Source organism: Saccostrea echinata, unplaced genomic scaffold (assembly GCF_033153115.1).
Source record: "Saccostrea echinata isolate AGI-Se365-2 ecotype Australia unplaced genomic scaffold, CSIRO_AGI_Sech_v1 ptg000033l, whole genome shotgun sequence".
Lineage (NCBI taxonomy): Eukaryota > Metazoa > Mollusca > Bivalvia > Ostreida > Ostreidae > Saccostrea > Saccostrea echinata.
Genome location: NW_026889782.1, coordinates 2,095,844 through 2,115,493, shown reverse-complemented (window position 1 = coordinate 2,115,493; position 19,650 = coordinate 2,095,844). Strand labels below are relative to the sequence as shown.

The 19,650-nt window shown below is 35.6% G+C and overlaps 1 protein-coding gene across 1 annotated transcript in view; it reads left to right on the top strand.

The window, feature by feature from the left end:
- LOC133199260 (uncharacterized) overlaps positions 1-2,934 on the top strand; it is a 49,998-nt gene extending 47,064 nt beyond the window's left edge. The window contains 6 exon segments of the mRNA XM_061335096.1: positions 26-194; positions 670-860; positions 1,039-1,278; positions 1,429-1,543; positions 2,043-2,178; positions 2,446-2,934. Coding sequence (XP_061191080.1) covers positions 26-194; positions 670-860; positions 1,039-1,278; positions 1,429-1,543; positions 2,043-2,178; positions 2,446-2,614 — 1,020 coding nt within the window. The 3' untranslated portion in view covers positions 2,615-2,934.
- The last annotated feature ends 16,716 nt before the right edge of the window (positions 2,935-19,650 follow it).

The window sequence follows — 19,650 nt, the reverse complement described above, 5'->3', positions numbered from 1 at the left end:
TCTGAATTTGACATTTATTTTTTAGTTGACTGGGGATGAAAACATAACAGCTATCCATATCGAAGCTGCTCTTAAGCAGTGTGTCAACTTCCTAGATCTGAATACCACACTGAAAACAGAGCAACCGGATGTCACGTATCAACTTCAGTCGCTATGCTCAAATAACTGTAGTAGTCATGGCATTTGCAAGGAGGGTTAGTTCATATATGTTATAAGATTTCATTTTGTAAATATTATATGCCAATTATATCTAAAGAAGATTCATAGTATGAACTGACAATCATAAAATTTATGTGACGTTTATTTATTATAAACTTTCATTTGAATTTGGCAAAGTATTGACACTATCTATTATATTTTTAAACCATAAATTATGAAAATAATTAAAACATTTTGAAAATTTGATTAGCTGCCATTTAAAGTGGTGAACAAAATCATATTTTGAACGACTCACACTATTTTCACATGTGCAATACAAATGCTTAGTTTTATTTATTCAATGATTATTATGTTTCTTGTTAGCATTACAAGTTTTTTGTTTGATTTTGTAAAAAAAAAAATCATTAACATACACACTATAGGGTTGAACTCTCTGAAGACCCTAGGTCATCTTTTAATGCTTTTGAGAAAAAATGACAAAATATTTAAAACATAAATCATACTTAACAGGTAACTGCACATGTGACTTTGGGTTCGGAGGAAGTGACTGCTCCTTCAATGTCCAAGCACCACCAACGATTCTAAGCATATCTCCAAACGGATCCTGTGACATGTCTTTGCGCACTTGTTCCGAAGTTCTTCTAGACGGCAGATACTTCCTAGAGAACATTAACAAAACATGTTTCATAACCATACAACTGGTACATAGAAACACAATTTTTCAATTTTTATATCTGAAAATTACTCCAGTCGTAATTTTATTTCCTAAGAGGAAAAAAAGAAGGAAGCGGATTTTTAGCTGTGCTAAAAGACCATCTTTTACCTTTGAATTTCTTCCTTTGTCTTGTGTAGCTTTTATTCTCTCCATTTATATTAAAGATTCACTATGACAACACTGTCTTGGATACCAAAGACATTGAACAACCTCTGGATGACAGAACCCTATTTCAGGGGGCGTGTCCTTTGCCTGATGACAGAAGGACCAAATGGATCACCAAATTCACATTTAACATATCTTACGATGGAAAACAGTTCACGCAAACATATTCAGTGTATAAATATCAGTCGGAATGCCAGGAGATCTCTTATGATAAGGGTGTTGAGCAGTTTTCACTTAAGGTAATCTAAAAACATTTACATTTGGTATAATTGTTCAAGGCTTCAGTTTTAAAAAAATCAACAAAAACGAAATACAAAGTATGACATAGAATTTCTGCAAATGTGCATCTCAAAAATAAGCAGTAGATTATTTCAAAACCTTCCTTCTAGGCAGGGTACTGTTTCATTGATAACAAATGCGTAAGAAGGGAAACTTCAAATCCGGTCAACAGCTGTGAGGTTTGCAGTCCTTCAAGTCAAAAGTTTAACTGGTCATTGTATAAAGGTAAATGCATTTATTTGTCACATAATCTGATAGGAATTCTTTTTTCTCTTTTTCTCGTTCTAATTGGCCAAAGCTGCCTATAAATGAGATATTATTAACTCAACGACTACGTATTGCATAAACTTTATGAAAATGACGTTTTGTTTGAACAAGTTTTTAATGACAAAAATGTGACTTGGGTAAAGACTTTCGTCCTTCGGCCCTTTGGTAATGTATTTAATCATTCCATGAATTTATTAAGTTATTGTTCTTATATCATTTGTGAATGTGATGTGAGAAAAGAATATGTTCCTTAATGTGTCTCTTTTTTATGGAGTTTCCTTTTTGTTATTGTAAAAGGACCATTTACTTCAGCTTTTTTATTTAATTCATTGTAGTTTTCCAAGTAAATTCTTTTATGTGTTTTTAAAATAATTATTAAACAAAAAGTTGGTCAAGGATTAGGTTAAAATTTCAACGGCATAAACAGTTACAGAAAACTTAAAACATTTTTTTTAAGATTGTGTTTCAACCACGTTTTCACCAACAACCAAATCTCCAATATCCAGTCCAGCTTTCATCATAAGTGTCTCTGCTGTTTCCTTTGTTTTTGTTGTGACTTTAATAGTTGCCATTCTTGTCTGGCGATATCGATCGTAAGTATATAAATCTAATTAAACTTCAAACAGAAAATCTACGAAAACTACAAAACCTCTTTTAGTACCAGTGAAATGACAAAACTTTTTCCGATTTTCTAGAAAATTTCTAAAGAATTGAAAGTTTAAAAATCGTATTGCTCAGTTTCCTTAGAATATATTATGAATATCCTTTAGACAAATATTAATATCTTCACAAAAGACAAAGACATGGCAGAAATGTGAATATTTATCTTGCTCATAAGGTATTTTATCAATAAAAAATAGGTCTGCTGGACGTCACTTAAATGATGATGACTCAACAAAGGACTTAAAGCTTCCAAACTGGAGGACTTACTTTGACGAGGGGGGAAAATTCAATGAGTTTTACATACCTAGAGGTCGACGGCACTCTGGTCAGCATTACACGAACGGTGAAAATAACTATCAGTGCTGAATTGACTTAAATCCTCAGAATAATTCGAATTTATTGTCTTTCAACATTTAACATATCAGCCGATATGTCTTTAGTTTAAATACATTTGAAGCTTTACCTATAAAAGTGAAGATTCGTTGTAATCATTGTTCTAATAGAAATATCGTGTCAGCTGTAAATGGCTTCGTATTCTAGGTTCATTCAGAATCCATTATTACTTAAGAAGTAAACGAGAACCTTATATCTTCTAAAAAAAACATACAGGAAAGAAAGACTACTAATAAAGTAGTATATTCTTCCCTTACATTTGCATGTTGTGTGAGTTTATTGTTTCTTTTCACTTTTTGTCAAGACAGATTTCTTGTATGTTTACATGTTTTTTTTTTATTAGTTCTTACCTGTATACAAAAAGTTTAATCAAATACAGAATTTCTTCTTTTTTTATTTTATAAACACATTTGCAGAGATGTATGCTAATATGTCAGTGATATATAGTAAATAATTTAATTCTGGTTATAACGCTGTATTTGATTGGATAAAAAATTACTTTATATTATACAAGAGGCCCAAGGGCCTTAACGGTCACCTGAGTACAACAATTTAGGGGCTCCATAAACTGATAAATGAAGCTTTGTTGCCCAATAGCAAGAAAAATAGTACAATTAAGATCAACAAAATAATTGATCTTGTATCTTTCTATCTGTCCCCCATTTATCACTATTACCATGCAGACTTTTAACAAAATGTCTACATATATATTATTACCTCTTACATTGGCCTCACTTGGCCTTTAAGAACATTTAAGAAGATAAGTTATTTTTGTTTCATTTTTATTCATATATTATTTCCAAGTCTACCTGATAATTAAAACGATGAAAGTACTTTTTGTATTATACAATAAATGTTCTTGCATAATTCTCTTATTCTATTAACCTTTCAAATACATTATCTACAGTGATTAATTATCAAAAGTGAATGGCAAAGAGGAATAACTTCACTCAATAGAATACAAATTGCCAGGACCAGAACACTTGACTAAATGGTCCAGATGTTCAAAATTCTAGTAAAAATACCCTTGCTTCTTAAAACTTTTACTCTGTTTGCTTCCAATACGCCCAGGTGCAGAGGAGATTTTTGAAGAAATAATGCATTTTCACTATTTAACACAGCCCTACCCTAACACCAGAACCCATGACCTTGGGTCATGAAAATTTACAAATTTGGAAGAGGTACCCTCATCATCATAACTATGCAATTAGTTGAAAATTTTCAAAGAATTCATACATTTTCACTATATAATCAAATAGAGCCCACCAACCCCCACCCCACCTCAGAGAAACAACAGAACCTCTGGGACCACAAGTTTTCAAAATTCTGCAAAAGCATCCTTGCTTATCATAACTATACACTTGTTTATTTGCTTTATAGCCAGGAGTAGAAAAAATATTTTGAAAGAAATTATGAATTTTCACTATATAATCAATACAGTCCCCCCCCCCTTCACCAGAACCCCTGACCAAGGGGCCATGAAATTCACGATTTTGAAAGAGGCAGCCATGCTCATCATAATAATATACTTAGTTTATTTCATACCCAGGAGCAGAGAAGATTTTCTCAGATTTAATGCATTTTCACTATATAAACGATAGAGCTCCGCCCTTACGCCAGAACCCCTGACCCAAGGGGCCATGAAATTCACAACTTTGGAAGAGGCAGCCATGCTCATCATAACTATGTACTTAGTTAGTCTATTTAATACCCAGGAGCAGAGAAGATTTTCAAAGAATTACTGCATTTTCACTATATAATCAATAGGACCCCGCCCTAACACCAGAACCCCTGACCCAGGGGCTATGAAATCCACAATTTTGGAAGAGGCAGTCTTTCTCAACATAACTATGTACTTAGTTAGTTTATCTAATACCCAGGAGCAGACAAGATTTTCAAAGAAATAGTGCACTTTCACTATATGAGCTATATAGCCCCGCCCTAGCACCAGAACCCCTGACCCTGGGGCCATGAATTTCACAATTTTGGTAGAGGGCTCAATGCTTATTACAATCATGCCAACAGTTTGACTGCTTAATGTCCAGGAGTAAAGAAGAAGATTTTTAAAGATTGCATCAATTTTGGTGGTTTTAGCCCCACCTCTCAGGCCCCAGGGGGGCAGGGACCATGAAATTCACAATTTTTGTCCCCCTTCACCCGTAGATGTTATATGCCATAATTGGTTGAAATTGGTTGAGCGGTTTCAGAGAAGAAGCTGAAAATGTTTAAATGTTAACGCACGACGGACGACGACGGACAAAAACAGATAGCAATAGGTCACCTGAGTGACTCAGGTGACCTAATAAATTGTTTGCCTACGTTACGATGACTTGCGTCAAAAACGTATCGATCCGCCTGACGTTACATTTAAATTTGGTACAATTTGAAGTCATTTTTTAAGGGAAAATAATCTTTTTTTCTTACACTTAATGAATGAAAATTAAACATGAGCACCGCTAAGCGGAGCATCCCCTCGCGGCAGGAACTTCACCGGTAATGGCAATGTCTCCATTCAAGAGAAAAGAGGGACGTTAAACAAGATACAATCATCTCGGCCTAGTAATCAAGGGTACCCAGTATTACTATATAAAGTTTAAAATAAGGTAAAGAAATTAAAATGTATTGCAACACTAATTAATTTTAACAAAAGTCAAGGTGGATATCATCGGGGGGGGGGGGGGGTCATAACAAGCATACGTGATTGGGCAGTTTCCCTTATTCCTAGCAGAAACATATCACGTATGCTCTAAATTTCATTAATTTACCTACCTGAGTAAACCACAGTAGCATGCAATATGCACCAAATCTGAAAATACGCACGGAAGTAATATTTTTTGTAGTGAAAAATGACAATATACCGGTATTGAGATGTCAATGAAACTTGAGAACCTTTATAGCTTTCAAGAATTACGCGCGCCTTAAGATTAAATTCCACGGGCCCTTGTTGTAAAAACACACGTGTGGTCATTTGCTGTTGAAACCGCGACGTTCATCAAATTATTTCAGTTACTCAGTGACAGAGATGACACTTTTAATTCATACAAACTTTCTTGAGATACGCACAATAATATGACAATACGCAAATACAAAGTCGAACTTACCGAAGCGGCTCTATCGAAACGACCCGAATTTTAACCTGTTAAATTTACCGGAAGTGAGTATAGTCCACTCGTACATAAAGTTGCAGGGTTTGAAGGTAGTAAAAACGCGATATTTTAAGAATTACTTCACGGGATTAACTTGAAAATGAAACGGGTTCTTCCTTTTACAATGCCACATAAGTATGTGAAGGCTGAGAAAATGACAATATACCGGTATTGAGATGTCAATGAAACTTGTGACACTTTATATTTATAGCTTTCAAGAATTACGCGCGCCTCAAGATTAAATTCCACAGGCCTTTATTGTAAACACACACGTGTGATCGTTTGCTATTGAAACCACGACGTTCATCAAATTATTTCAGTTATTCAGTGACAGAGATGACACTTTTAATTCATACAAACATTATAAAGATACGCACAATAATATGACAATACGCAAATACAAAGTCGAACTTACCGAAGCGGCTTTATCGAAAAGACCCGAATTTTAACCTGTTAAATTAACCGGAAGTGAGTATTGTCAACTCGTACATAAAAATGAAGGTCGTAAAAACGCCATAATTTAAGAACTATTTCACTTATTAACTTGAAAATGACTAGGGTTCGTTCTTTTACAATGCCACATAAGTATGTGAAGGCTGAGAAATGATAGTGCAAGGGTTCTCTTTAAATCTTTTCCACAAGCTGTAACTAACACACACACAAACGCACAGTAGCGATGCTATCTCCCTTCCGCAACTAGTTGCGCGAGGGGATAATTATAAGGAGTGAATTTAATAGCTACAAAATTTATACGGTATAAAGTGGGTTGGAACAGTTTACGCTTATTTATGAACCGCTTCGCGGTTTATAAAGCGTAAACTGCCCCAGCCCAGTTTATACAGTATAAATTGGGTAGCTATTGAATTCTGTCCTTAATTAAAAATATTATTTTTGTGAAATGCTTGAGCTTTAATATATTGATTCTTTTTCAAACTTCTTTATATTTTAACTGTTTGACTGTATATGCTTTGTGCATATTCCGAAAATTAGCCTTAATTCCAATCAGTGCATATTTAAAAAGATAATCAAACGGCTTTGTAATGATATACTGATGATTGTTAGGTCACCTGAGTCACGCAGGTGACCTATTGCTATCCGTCCTCGTCCGTCGGCGTGCGTCGTGTGTTAACATTTGAACATTTTTAGCTTCTTCTCTGAAACCGCTTAACCAATTTCAACCAAATTTGGCATATAGCATCTATGGGTAAAGGGGAACAAAATTGTGAATTTCATTGGTCCCTGCCCCCCTTGGGTCTGAGAGGTGGGGCTAAAACCACCAAAAATAATGCAATCTTTAAAAATCTTCTTCTTTACTCCTGGACATCAAGCAGTCAAACTGTTGGCATCATTGTAATAAGCATTTGGAAAATTTGAAATCACAAGATTTTACCAAAATCAACAGCTTAAAAACTTACGACTTTTCAACTTTATACACAACCATTCCCCACGATAAATTAAAGTCCAGGCTTTTTGATATCATTGACAGCTGCTTTTTTACTAAAAATGGAACTCGTAAATATACTTACCTTGTCATTGGTCATTTGCAAAATTATTTTGTTAAAAAACATTCTGATTGTACACACAAGTACTCTGAAGTTGACATTAAAAAGATGCTTGAGTTTCTGATTGACAATATCTATGTGGTTTTTGGAGACCAGGTTTTCCAACAATCTATTGGAATTTCTATGGGTACCAATTGCGCCCCGTTCTTAGCAGACCTTTTTTTGTATTCATATGAAGCAGAATTTGTCTAAAATCTCGTACGTGAAAAGAAGAAAACACTTGCTGTGGCGTTCAACTCGACATTTAGATACATCGACGACGTATTGTCAATTAACAATGGCTATTTTCATTCTTATGTCGATACGATATATCCTGGTGAACTTGAGATAAAAGATACCACAGAGTCTGACACATCTGTTTTATATTTGGATATTTTACTTGAAAAAGACGTTAATGGTAATCTAACAACCAAGCTTTATGATAAACGTGATGACTTTAACTTTTCAATCGTCAACTTCCCTTACTTATGCAGCAATATACCTTCATCACCTGCATACGGGGTATATATCTCTCAGTTAATTCGATACGCAAGAGCATGCTCTACGTATGTACAATTTCTAAAACGAGGTAAATTGTTGACAAATAAGTTGATGAAACAATATCAGCTGTCTCGTTTAAAGTCATCATTTCGTAAGTTCTATGGTCGATACAATGACCTTGTCAGCAAATACGATTTATCATTGAGTCAAATGCTGACCGACGTTTTTCATACTAATTGTTAGGCCATTATTTACACACTGAATTGTCGACGGATTTTCCCGTTATTTCCCGATCATGACAAGGAGCACACGGCGAGTGTGACCGGTCGGCAGGGGATGCTCACTCCTCCATGGCACCTGATCCCACCTCTGATGTTTGGAGGTCCGTGTTTGCTCTGCTCCTATTTTGTATTGTATAATGTACTTTTGAGCTTGAATACTGTTCGTTATCTCCATATATTTCATTGAGCACTCTACCAAAATTGTGAAATTCATGGCCCCAGGGTTAGGGGTTATGGCCCCAGGGTGGGGCTATATAGATCATATAGTGAAAGTGCATTATTTCTTTGAAAACTTCTTCTCTGCTCCTGGGTATTAAATAAAGTAACTAAGTACATAGTTATGAAGAGCAAGAGTGCCTCTTAAAAAATTGTGAATTTCATGGCCCCAGGGTCAGGGGTTCTGGTGTTAGGGCTGGGCTCTATTGATTATATAGTGAAAATGCATTAATTTTTTGAAAATCTTCTTCTCTGCTACTGGAGATTATTTAAACAAACTAAGTGCATGATTATGATAGGCAAGGATGCCTCTTCCAAAATTTTTAAATATATGGTCTCAGTTTTTGGGGTTCTTTTGGAGGGGGGGGGGGGGCTCTATTGATTATATATTGAAAAAGCATTAATTCTATTAATTAATCGTGAATTAATCCCGTCTGCTCTTTAGTGTTGAGCTGATGAATAAATTGCTTAGTTATGACGAAAATGGGAGCTTCGAACAGAATTGTTAAATCTTGTGGTCCTAGGGTCAGGGTTCTGGCATAACGAAGGGGAGGGGGGGGGGTTAATATAGTGGAAAGTGTTAATTCTTTGAAGTCCATAGTTATGATGATGAGGGTTACTCTTCCAAATTTGTAAATTTCTTGACACTTGGTCTTGGATTCTGGTGTTAGGGTAAGGCTTTGTTGAATCTATAGTGAAAATGCATTGTACCTGTGAAATTCTTCTCTGCTTCTGGGCATATCGGAAGCGAACTGAGTAAAAGTTTTAATGATATAAGTAAGCGTATTTCTGCCAGATATTTGAACATCTGGACCATTTTGTCTAAGCATTCTGGTCCTGGGCAGGGTTGTACGTTGTAAATTTTTTTTTTTTTTACACGTATTTTATACGTCTTCTTTTGAACCACTGGGCCATATTCAACCGAACTTGCCATTAAGCATCCATAGGTGGAACGCAAATATTATTTGTAGCTAATCAGTTATAAGCATATATTTGGAAAAGTATTTATTTCATATGCGGTTGGAATTCAGCATCTCGAACACCGGCATCTGGAATACCATGGATATGTCAAAGCGATTTGGAAGTCCAAACCACATATTTCTTTACTATTTTATCCTTGATATCTCCAATCCCTAGAAATCTCGAAAGTCTTTTCCCGGTGCCATGTCGTTCGAGAAAATGAGTTTTGACTTTATTTCAATGATGATCAACACTTATTGGTCTCTTGCTCTAACCATCACTTTTCTTTCATATTAAAAAAAAAATGAATCAAGAAAGAAAAAGCGCACTGCAAAGCGGAGTTTTCTCTCGAAAGAGAGACAGCAAATGACATCGATCCCGATGTAAATTTTTACTTCCGTTACGCACGCACTCACTACACAAAGCAGGTTGCTATATATCACCTACCCCTTTCTCAAACTTACAAGAGAATAAAAATCAAAGATGATCAAATTCTACTTTGAAATGTTTTAACTGGATCAACCTGTTATGCAGATTATTCCATGTTGCCCTGGAATATCCAACAACCTAGACAGTGGCGTTTCTGTTTCCATCATTCAACATCTGTGAAGGTTTTATGTTTAAAAAAAGTCTTCATCCATGTACTTGCTTGCCTACTTTTTAAATTCATATGATGAAATTACTCTATTCAGTGGACGGGTCTGTCAGTGATTTTTCCATGACCTCTCAGTTACCATTCCGTCGAACAATTGGCAGATACATTTTCACTGGCCTTTCAGTTATCTTTAAGCGCTCGCTCCGTGATCGGGAGGTCGTGAGTTCGAATCTCGGCCGCGACTGACCTAAGTCGATAAAAAATGGGTAGCAACTGTTCCTTCGCCATGGGCTCGGCACTTTGAAGTGAAAGTTGCAGATCCTTCGGATGAGACCTTAAAAACTGAGGCCCCGTGTCAAGGCAGGCGTTGGCACGATAAAGATCCCTCACTGCTCAATGGCCCTGAGTGCCGAGTAAAGGTCAAACTTTGAAGCCCTTCATCGGTATATGGTGAACTCTCTCTATGAGTGAAAAATTCTCGAATGGGACATTAAACAACATACAATCAATCAATAAATCAATTATCTTTCTTTTGTATCTTTTTTCTTCAAAATCTGTTTATTTTTTAACTCTTTACTTCCATTTTTCTTTATATAATGTTATTAAATTCATTTATTTTCGAATGAAAAAATGAATAAAAGGTGAACCGTGAAAAAAGTGTTTTCTAATAACCGGAGTCCAACGTAGTTCCTCGAAATTAAAAAAAACAACAACAGAGTCTGTCACATCTGTTTCATATTTGGAAGTTTTACTGTCAAATAACTTATATGACAAATGAGAGGACTTTTGCTTTTCCATCGTCAACTTTCCTTATTTATGTGGTAATATTCCGGTAATCACCTGTATATGGTGTTTACGTCTCCAACTTTATTCAATTCTCACGAGCATGCTCCGAGTACTATCAGTTTTAAGTCAAGACAGGCTTTTGACAGATAAGTTGATATTCCAGGGATTTCAACAATCTAGTTAAAAAACAGCATTTCGTAAATTCTATTGTCGTTATAATGTCCTTGTTAACAAATATAACCTATCATTTTGGCCGACATGTTTCATATCAATTGTTAGGCCTTTGTTTTATACCAAATTTGACTACGAAATGTTCCTTCTACCTGATCAATACATAAAGCTGTCGGGTGCGTGTGACCGGGATGCTTACTCCTCCTAAGCACCTGATCCCACCTCTGGAATTTCCGGGGGTCCGGGTTTTATGCCCTGTTCACAAATTTGTATTATTTTTAGATTTTTAGAGATGATCACTATTCGTTATCTTCTCCCTTTTTTGTTCTTTCCAATTCTTGATGGCCCAATTACCTTATCCGTTTCGCCACGGCGACTAACATCTAAAATATTGGGATTATACCGAATTTTTGTACAAAAGGAATTGGGGCACCTAACATTTTAGCTGCAGAACTGTAGCTCTATGCTTGAGAAAATTCGGACAGATAAAGCAGAGAGCTACAGATCCAAGCGTTGTAAAAACCTTCGATTTACGCCGCCGCTTTTTGTCGCTCTCTTCGGTTATTATTTCCTTTTATTTTATGCTTTCCCCCGCTTTAAGAATGGTATCAGATAATTTGCAATATATGTTACTCCTAATCTTAATACTTTATTTACCTTTCAACGGTCCCAAACAGCCCTTTATGGTTTTGGAAAGTCGATTTAAAAAAATCCCAATCCGTCGACGTCCATGTTGGGGGTCGTGAGAAAAAAAAGAAGACTTTCAAAGAACATACACTTGCCGAGAAAATGTAGATAAAAATTTCAGATATCATATATATTGACTATTAAGAAGACAATATATGTATTTTTAAAAAAAAAAAAAAGTAGATAAATAAAACTCGGGCGTGATATTTTAGGATGACACCAACATGGACGTCGACGAAATGGGAATATTTTAAATCGACATTCCAAAACCATAAAGGGCTGTTTGGGACCGTTGAAAGGTAAATAAGGTATTAAGAATAGGAATAAAATATATTGCAAATTATCTGATACCATTCTTAAAGCGGGGGAAAGCATAAAATACAAGAAATAATAGCCGAAGAGAGCGACAAAAAAGCGGCGGCGTAAATCGAAGGTTTTTACAACGCTTGGATCTGTAGCTCTCTGCTTTATCTGTCCAAATTTTCTCGAGCAGAGAGCTACAGTTCTGCAGCTACTAACATTTATGTTCTGTCGAGGATTTACCTTGTATAATCTATGTTACTTGCGAGAATTACCTTGACTGACTGTTTATTCATTTAACAACTTATAAGATTAAATGCGCTTGTAATAAGACACCGAATATGCTCTCATTTTCACTACTCAAACATTTAAGTAACATTGATTACCAGCTGTTTTTGCATGGAAACGTGAATTTGAAACGAAATCGGGAATTCTTACTCTTGAACACTTACTAAATATGTCGCAGATGCCGCAAGGCCACACATACATGTTTGATAAATAAGGTTGGTATGTTTTTCTTTAAAAAAACTTTAAATACACAGTATTTTGACACTAGGGCTTGCTTTTGTGCAAGGAAAATTTATTTCAAAGAAATTTAAAAAAACAAACTTGAACAACCCTTTCAGTGGCTAGTATATGATTTTTTTAAATAAGTATTTTAACATTGTAAAAGCAAGTCACTTTGGACTTCATAAGTTCATTTGTCAAACTATATAAAAATGAATGAATGATTGTGTCTTACGTCCCATTCGAGAATATTTCACTGATATAGAGACGTCACCATATTCCTGTGAAGGGCTTCAAGTTAAGAACTATATTCGGCACGCAGGGCCATTTGGCAGAGAGGGCTTTTTATGGTGCCAACGCCTACCGTGACACGGGACCTCGATTTTAAAGTCTCATCCGAAAGATCCGTGATCTTTCATTGCTAATACCGGGCGCTTAGCGGAGCAACAGTCAAAACCTATGTTTACGTCTAAGATTTGATGTGACGCAGTGAACAAGAATCAAAACCAGGCCTCACGATCACGAAGCGAACGCCCTACCACTAGGCTACCGCGACTGGGAATATATGAATTAAATAAAAAATATTTCAAAATATTTTGCACATTGGGGGGGGGGGGTGTCATGGAAGTATGATTGGCATGAATACAGGGAAAATCCTGGCTTATTCAAATATGGACAAGACGTGTAGATTTTGTCAAAGTGCTAATGATGAACCTGCTAAAGGACATGAATGCAGCAATATTGGGACAAGTCATCCAAAGCAATTAAAGCCGATATGGCAATAGAGGTAAAGCTTCTTTTAAGACTTTTTTCATAAGATTGAAGATGAATGCTAGTGAATTGCATATTTAATGTACGTAATGCTGAAAATGCACCAACTATGAAACAGAACAATAACAACTACTTTTAGTTAGAAGCAGTAATTAAGAAGGAAGTTTTATTATCGATAATATTAAGATCTAATACACAGGAAGGACTCCATGTAAAGAAGTGACTATCGATAATTATTCAACATTTTCCAGTAACTTTGCAAAGATAAATTATCGTAATGTAACCTTCTGAAAACCACTTGCATTCAGATTATGCTCATGTTTTCTGTTTATAATCATTAATTTATGTGTGTGTGTGTGTGGGGGGGGGGGGGGTCAGAGCAAAAGCATGATTTGATGAAGAAAATTAAAAAATTTTGCGATTTAAATCACACAATAAAGAAATTTACGAATAGACTCCTTAAATTAAGGGAAAAAGGATTCTCTGCCTTAGGTCTAAAAGCTATTCAATATCTGACTTAATGCTTCTCATATGCTGGAAAGGTAACATAACGAGGGAATCAATCCTTTTAGAGTAGTTTAAGGGGATGAAGGACACATGGTCACATGACTCTGTTTAACTACGTCATAGTCTCCGTTTATATAAGTGCAAAACGTGTAAGGCATCAGTTCTTGTATAATTTTTTGACAATTTTTTAACTTTAATTACCATCTTATATAAAAGAAATAAAAAGTTTTAACATTCTTGTAAACATTAACAAATTATGAAAAAGATTGATCCACTCCTCTGTTTCCCTAAACTGCGCGTCCAACAAGTCGGTGACGTCATCCACGATCTGTTAGTACAGCAAGATCATACTCGGTGAACACAAGGGCGGTTTTATTATGTAAAAACAGGTCATAATCAGTGTATGATGAAATATTTTAGAAACGGGAAACACAAAAATTATTTTTGCATGGCTGATGACGGAAATCATATGTAAGTATATCTTATTTCGCTTATTCAGCTCACGTGTGACGTCATAGTTCGTTTTTCCCGTACTCGAAAAATGTAACATGACACGTTTTTGTCATGCTTATGTCCTCTTTAACGATGTCCTGTGAAATAATGAGGTCAGCTTCATCAATCGAAATTTTTAAGTTAATCAATAATTTGAAGGATTTGCATTTCAACGTAAATTAAAAAATATTGAATGAAAGAATTTTTAGTAAATTACGTTTTTTTATTGTTTAAGTTGTCTTAAAAAGTGCGTAATTTTCCCTATCCAGATGCAGTGTGATAGGCAAAACTTGCTTTTTCGAATTTTAAATCCTAGTTATACTCTGAAATATTTTAAAAGATACATGTCCACTTTGATATTTTTTATGTATGCTTAAAAAATCCTATTATGGACAGAGTAATGAGCCCGGAAACATGGAGAATTAAAACTTAGATAGGGTAGGGCATAGTATTTGTCAATCAATATCTCCAAAATAAGGTAAGAAACCTAATGATATAACTGCTTTAGGATATGTGGGACATACTTAATTAGAAATATACAAAATATGAAAACAATTGAATGACAAGTATTTTTTCAGCTGAAGGTCCTTCTCCTCCTTAAGGGCTATCCCATTACGTGTATAAGGGGACCATTCTCGATATGGAGACTGATGTGCATACTTGGCTTCTATAGTACACAAAGGAAATACCAGGTGCAGCTGAGCCACCAAAACCGAAAGTAGTGGAAAATGGACAAAAGACCATAATAAGACTTGTTTGGGGAGATTATATTTATTATCTTTGTTCTTATCAAAATCAAAGTTATGCTATGTATAATAAGAGCAATTTTCAAGAGATTGCAAAAATTCATATCAGATTATGTGTACATCACATCATATATTTGTAAAATAAAAATACATATTCTTGTGATATCACTCAGTTCGTATGTGTGGTCGAAAAGAACCTTTTAACAGGTATGTCATTCTTCAATCAGTGGGCCAATCTTTCATCAGGAGAAAAAGGTTGAAAGTTTCCCTATTGAAATATGTATAGTAGAGTTTATTGAGTGGTCGAAATAATCTAACAAACTCTTACTGGTTAGACTCAATTGGACTGGCATTCGATTCAAGCCTTTTGCTGAAAGTTTATTCAAATTGTTGATGTAATTCATAACCTAAAGTACGTTTTGCCAATTAGGAAGTGCTTCAAGACTTGACACTTTAGTTAAAAACTGTATGTCTTTGTCCTGTAAGGCCCATTGACTTCTTGGAGATGAAGAGGCATTGCAATTATTGGTTGTAAATTTAAACATAAGCTGAAACATTTTGTTAAAAATCAGTTTTTGTGTACAGATATGGTACCTTCAACACAATACAAAGAACTGCGAACGATAGCATTGTTCTCCCGCCTGCCTCCAAGTCAGTTTTCAAAAGTGAACACATTTGAATGATTTTTCATATTTATGTAGATATTTATATGAATTTTCATAAAACTTTACTTCTTTAGGAAAAGAAAGAGAGATAACTCTGTAATTTGGGTAAAACTTGTGTTTTTAACTGTAGAAATCGAACGGAAAACGGAAAATATTTTTAAAACATCTTTCCCCCCCGAGACCGTTCACGGTAGCTCAGTCGGTAGAGCGCTCGCTCCGTGATAGGGAGGTCGTGAGTTCGAATCTCGGCCGCGACAGACCTAAGTCGCTGAAGAATAGGTAGCAACTGTTCCTTCGCCATGCGCTCGGCACTTTGAAGTGAAAGTTGCGGGTCCTTCGGATGAAACCTTAAAAACCGAGGCCACGTGTCACGGCAGGCGTTGGCACGATAAAGATCCCTCACTGCTCAATGGCCCTGAATGCAAAGTAAAGGTCAAAATTTGAAGCCTTTCACCGGTATATGGTGACGTCTCTATATGAGTGAAAAATTCTCGAATGGGACGTAAAACAATATACAATCAATCAATCTCCCTCCCCCCCCCCCCCCCCCCGTGAAACAAATATTCATTTTTACAGGTAATATGGACTGTCATTTCACAAATTCATACCAAAGGTTTTTGTGTTTCACGGGGGGGACATATATTTACAGACAAGAAACTACAAAAATGTTAACTTTTTTCACCAATTTCAAATGGTTTTACAACTAAAACATTGCATTTTATTAATAATATATGTTTAATTTTATATGTGTAAAACATACGAAAAGATATAAGGAACATTTATTCATATCCAAGAATATTTTAAAATGTGTTGATGCCTTAAAGCACGATTTCAATCGAAAATATCGTCTACCCCTCTTATTTAAAGAGCTGGAATTAGGGGTAATTAACTATTTAACACTAACACTGGCATTAAAATTATCAGTCAATTACCATTGAACTGTTCTTGCATTCAACAAAGATTTTACGGTAAAATTGATATTAGTATTGAATTAAATGGGTGTAAAATGTAGGCGGGAATCGAGAGTTACGCGGGCGACCAGTACAAATTTAAGACAAATGGATGTCTTAGTATCTTTGCATCAACTGATAAACATTTGTTTCAAACTGCTTTTTTAATATGCCAACATCTGAAGATACATATTTACTTCAGTTTTAGTATGTCTTTTTTCTTCGTCTTCTCTATGTTCAAATATGTGTTTTTAAACTATACAAAAACTGTTAAGGAATTGTCATTTTATGGTATAAAAGTGCATGACTAACATTATTTGAGAGGGATACAAATTGCGCACAAACTATGTTATCATCAACTTTTCTTTTTGTGACTACTGTGTTATGTTGGCCATTGACAAAAGTAGCTGTTGAAAGTTGCGATTTTGCTACAGTTAGGAATAAATGCATTATTAATGTTCGCGTTCCTGGTGGAGGAAGGTCGAACACTCTTTACCGGATCCTTGAAAATATACAGTTGAAATTGCTGGTCTTCAAAAACATCAGTCAGACAATTCAGGAAATGGTTAGGTCACTGGACCGGAGATGAAGGACACAGATTTCTGACCTCCTTGAATGTAAAACAATTAAAAGGTGAAATTGAGAGGACTGTTCTGCGCAAGATTGATTTGAGGAAAGGGTGATTCGTCCACCTAAGTGACCGAAAAAAGCGTATTTGATAGAAACTCACTTTCAGGTTGCCTACTTACAGCCGCAGCCATTGATGAAAGAATTGACCGACTCTTTTTTCCACTACTAAAAGAAACAGGATTATAAGACGTGGTTGATAGGAATACAAACATATATAAAAACATGTAAAAGGTTGTCTGTACACTTTAACCTGGGGGGCAAAATTTATATATTTTCTGTTATAACTAAAGCAAAGTCACCATGCGTCTCTGTGAGAAACTACCGTATATGGTAGGTCAGTCGGTATAGCGCTCGCTCCGTGATCGGGAGATCGTGAGTTCTAATCTCGGCCGCGAGAGACCCAAGTCGATAAAAATGGGTAGCAACTGTTCCTTCGCCATGCGCTCGGCACTTTGAAGTGAAAGTTGCGGGTCATACGGATGAGACCTTAAAAACCGAGGCCCTGCGTCACGGCAGGCGTTTGCACGATAAAGATCTCTCACTGCACAATGGCCCTAAGTGCCAAGTACAGACCAAAATTTGAAGCCCTTCACCGGTATATGGTGACGTCTCTATATGAGTGAAAAATTCTCGAATGAGAGGCAAAACAACATACAATCAATCAATCTGTGAGAAACTTGCAAAATCATCTAAAAGATTCATCTGCCAAGAAAGTCAAAAGTATGTAATTAATTGATGCGCGATTTATTTTAAAAGCTGCAACCTTCTTGCATAGATGGAGATAGTTGGAGATCATCAGAAAATGCTGAGATCCTTTTCCGTTAGTTTGGAAAGCTACGCTACTGCCTTTGAAGATATGAGCATTTGAAGAACAAAAACTGTTAAGAATTGATCACCATCCACATGCCAAACTTTCTGAATCTCTGTGGTGAATAATCATATGTTGTTTACCTGGGGTAAGCTGTAATCCATATTTATCTAATAGAACACTGAAAATATGTTTTGTTTGAATCCGTCTCCATAATTGAATACTAGTGCAATACTCTGACAACCTTTGAATGTTTTTGCATTGTTACCTTTTTATTCATTTGCATATAAAACTGTGATTTTAATGAAGATGCAAATACATTTTTAATATTTAATTATATATTGATCATTTTAAATCATCGAATAATATTTCAAGTAAACGAAATATGTTATATATTTTTTTGTTTTACTTAAAATATTTTACATCTGTGGATTTTTTTTAACCTCGGTGTCAACAGATGGAATTATCAATTCATTGATTTTCTTTTGAAGTGTACATTTTCTTTGTGGTCAAGAAAGCCGATTACTTATTTATAAAAACACAAGTGTCGTGTTTAAGATGAGCCCCTATAGAAAAAAAAATAGTTTCAACTACCTTCGAATCCTAATCTCAGAGAAATAAAAAAGTTTCAGCTACAGCCACCAAAGCTACCCATCATCGAGTCTGATGCCTCTAATATGGTGCCACCGTTGTCGGCTGACCAAGTGTACAATTATAACTCCTAGAAATGTCCAATAAATGATATGTAGGTCCCTAACAGAATAACTGAATGATACAAATTTAGTTAAAAGCAAATATACAGTAAATGTGACAGCCACTGAGCACCTCCAACAGTACAACCAATGATGGCTCAACCCACGCTGCACCAGCTGCATATCAGACACGAGTTATCGATACAGTTCATATTCCGGGCAAATATTACTTTGAAAAAATATGATGGAAAACATATGCCATCCAGTTTTGGACACAGCTCATTTGTTTCTCTGATGAATGTTTCATTACAGAATATTGCCAGCTACCTATCGTTCCACCTAAAAGATGCCGCCAGGGATTGCTATTTCACCTCACCTCCAGACATTACACCTTCATTAGAAAACCTGAAGAATGCATTTTCAATCGTTTTCGGCCACATATTCATTTTAGCCTTGGCCTAGTGGACATTATTCAGAACGAAATCGAAAGTGTTTAAAAGTACAAAACCAGGATAATAAAACTTTCTGTAGATTCAACTCTGCTTGAGGACGTTTGACAACTATGATTATGAAAGGTCTGAAACTAGCCGTGCGGCATACTGTGATGCCTCAATTTCCACAAACAATTGATGACCTGCGTACAAAATGATCAACAGCTGAAATGTTCATTCAAATGAATGACTAGATTCTTTCAAATGGTGCTTGTAAATGCATGGTAGTTGTGTGCGATGTTATGAATTAACTTCAACAAACTATGGAGCTAAAAATACATAAAATACATCACCAGCCTCATCCAAGCAATCCAAACCAGGATGCCCTCAAAGTCCAACACAACAATTCAAACAAGCTTCTGTCCAACCCTCTGCCACAACAGATGTAAGACTCTGTGTCAAGTTTTACTAATGGCCGTAAGTCAAAACGTAAATGTAGACGTAACCATAACTTATGTCGATTTTGCGTTTTACTAAAGGTCGTACCTTACGATCTGGCTTAGATTTATGTCAAAATCTACGTGTGCCCTCTAGCAGCCGTCGAAAAGCACGTAGCATTATCAAAA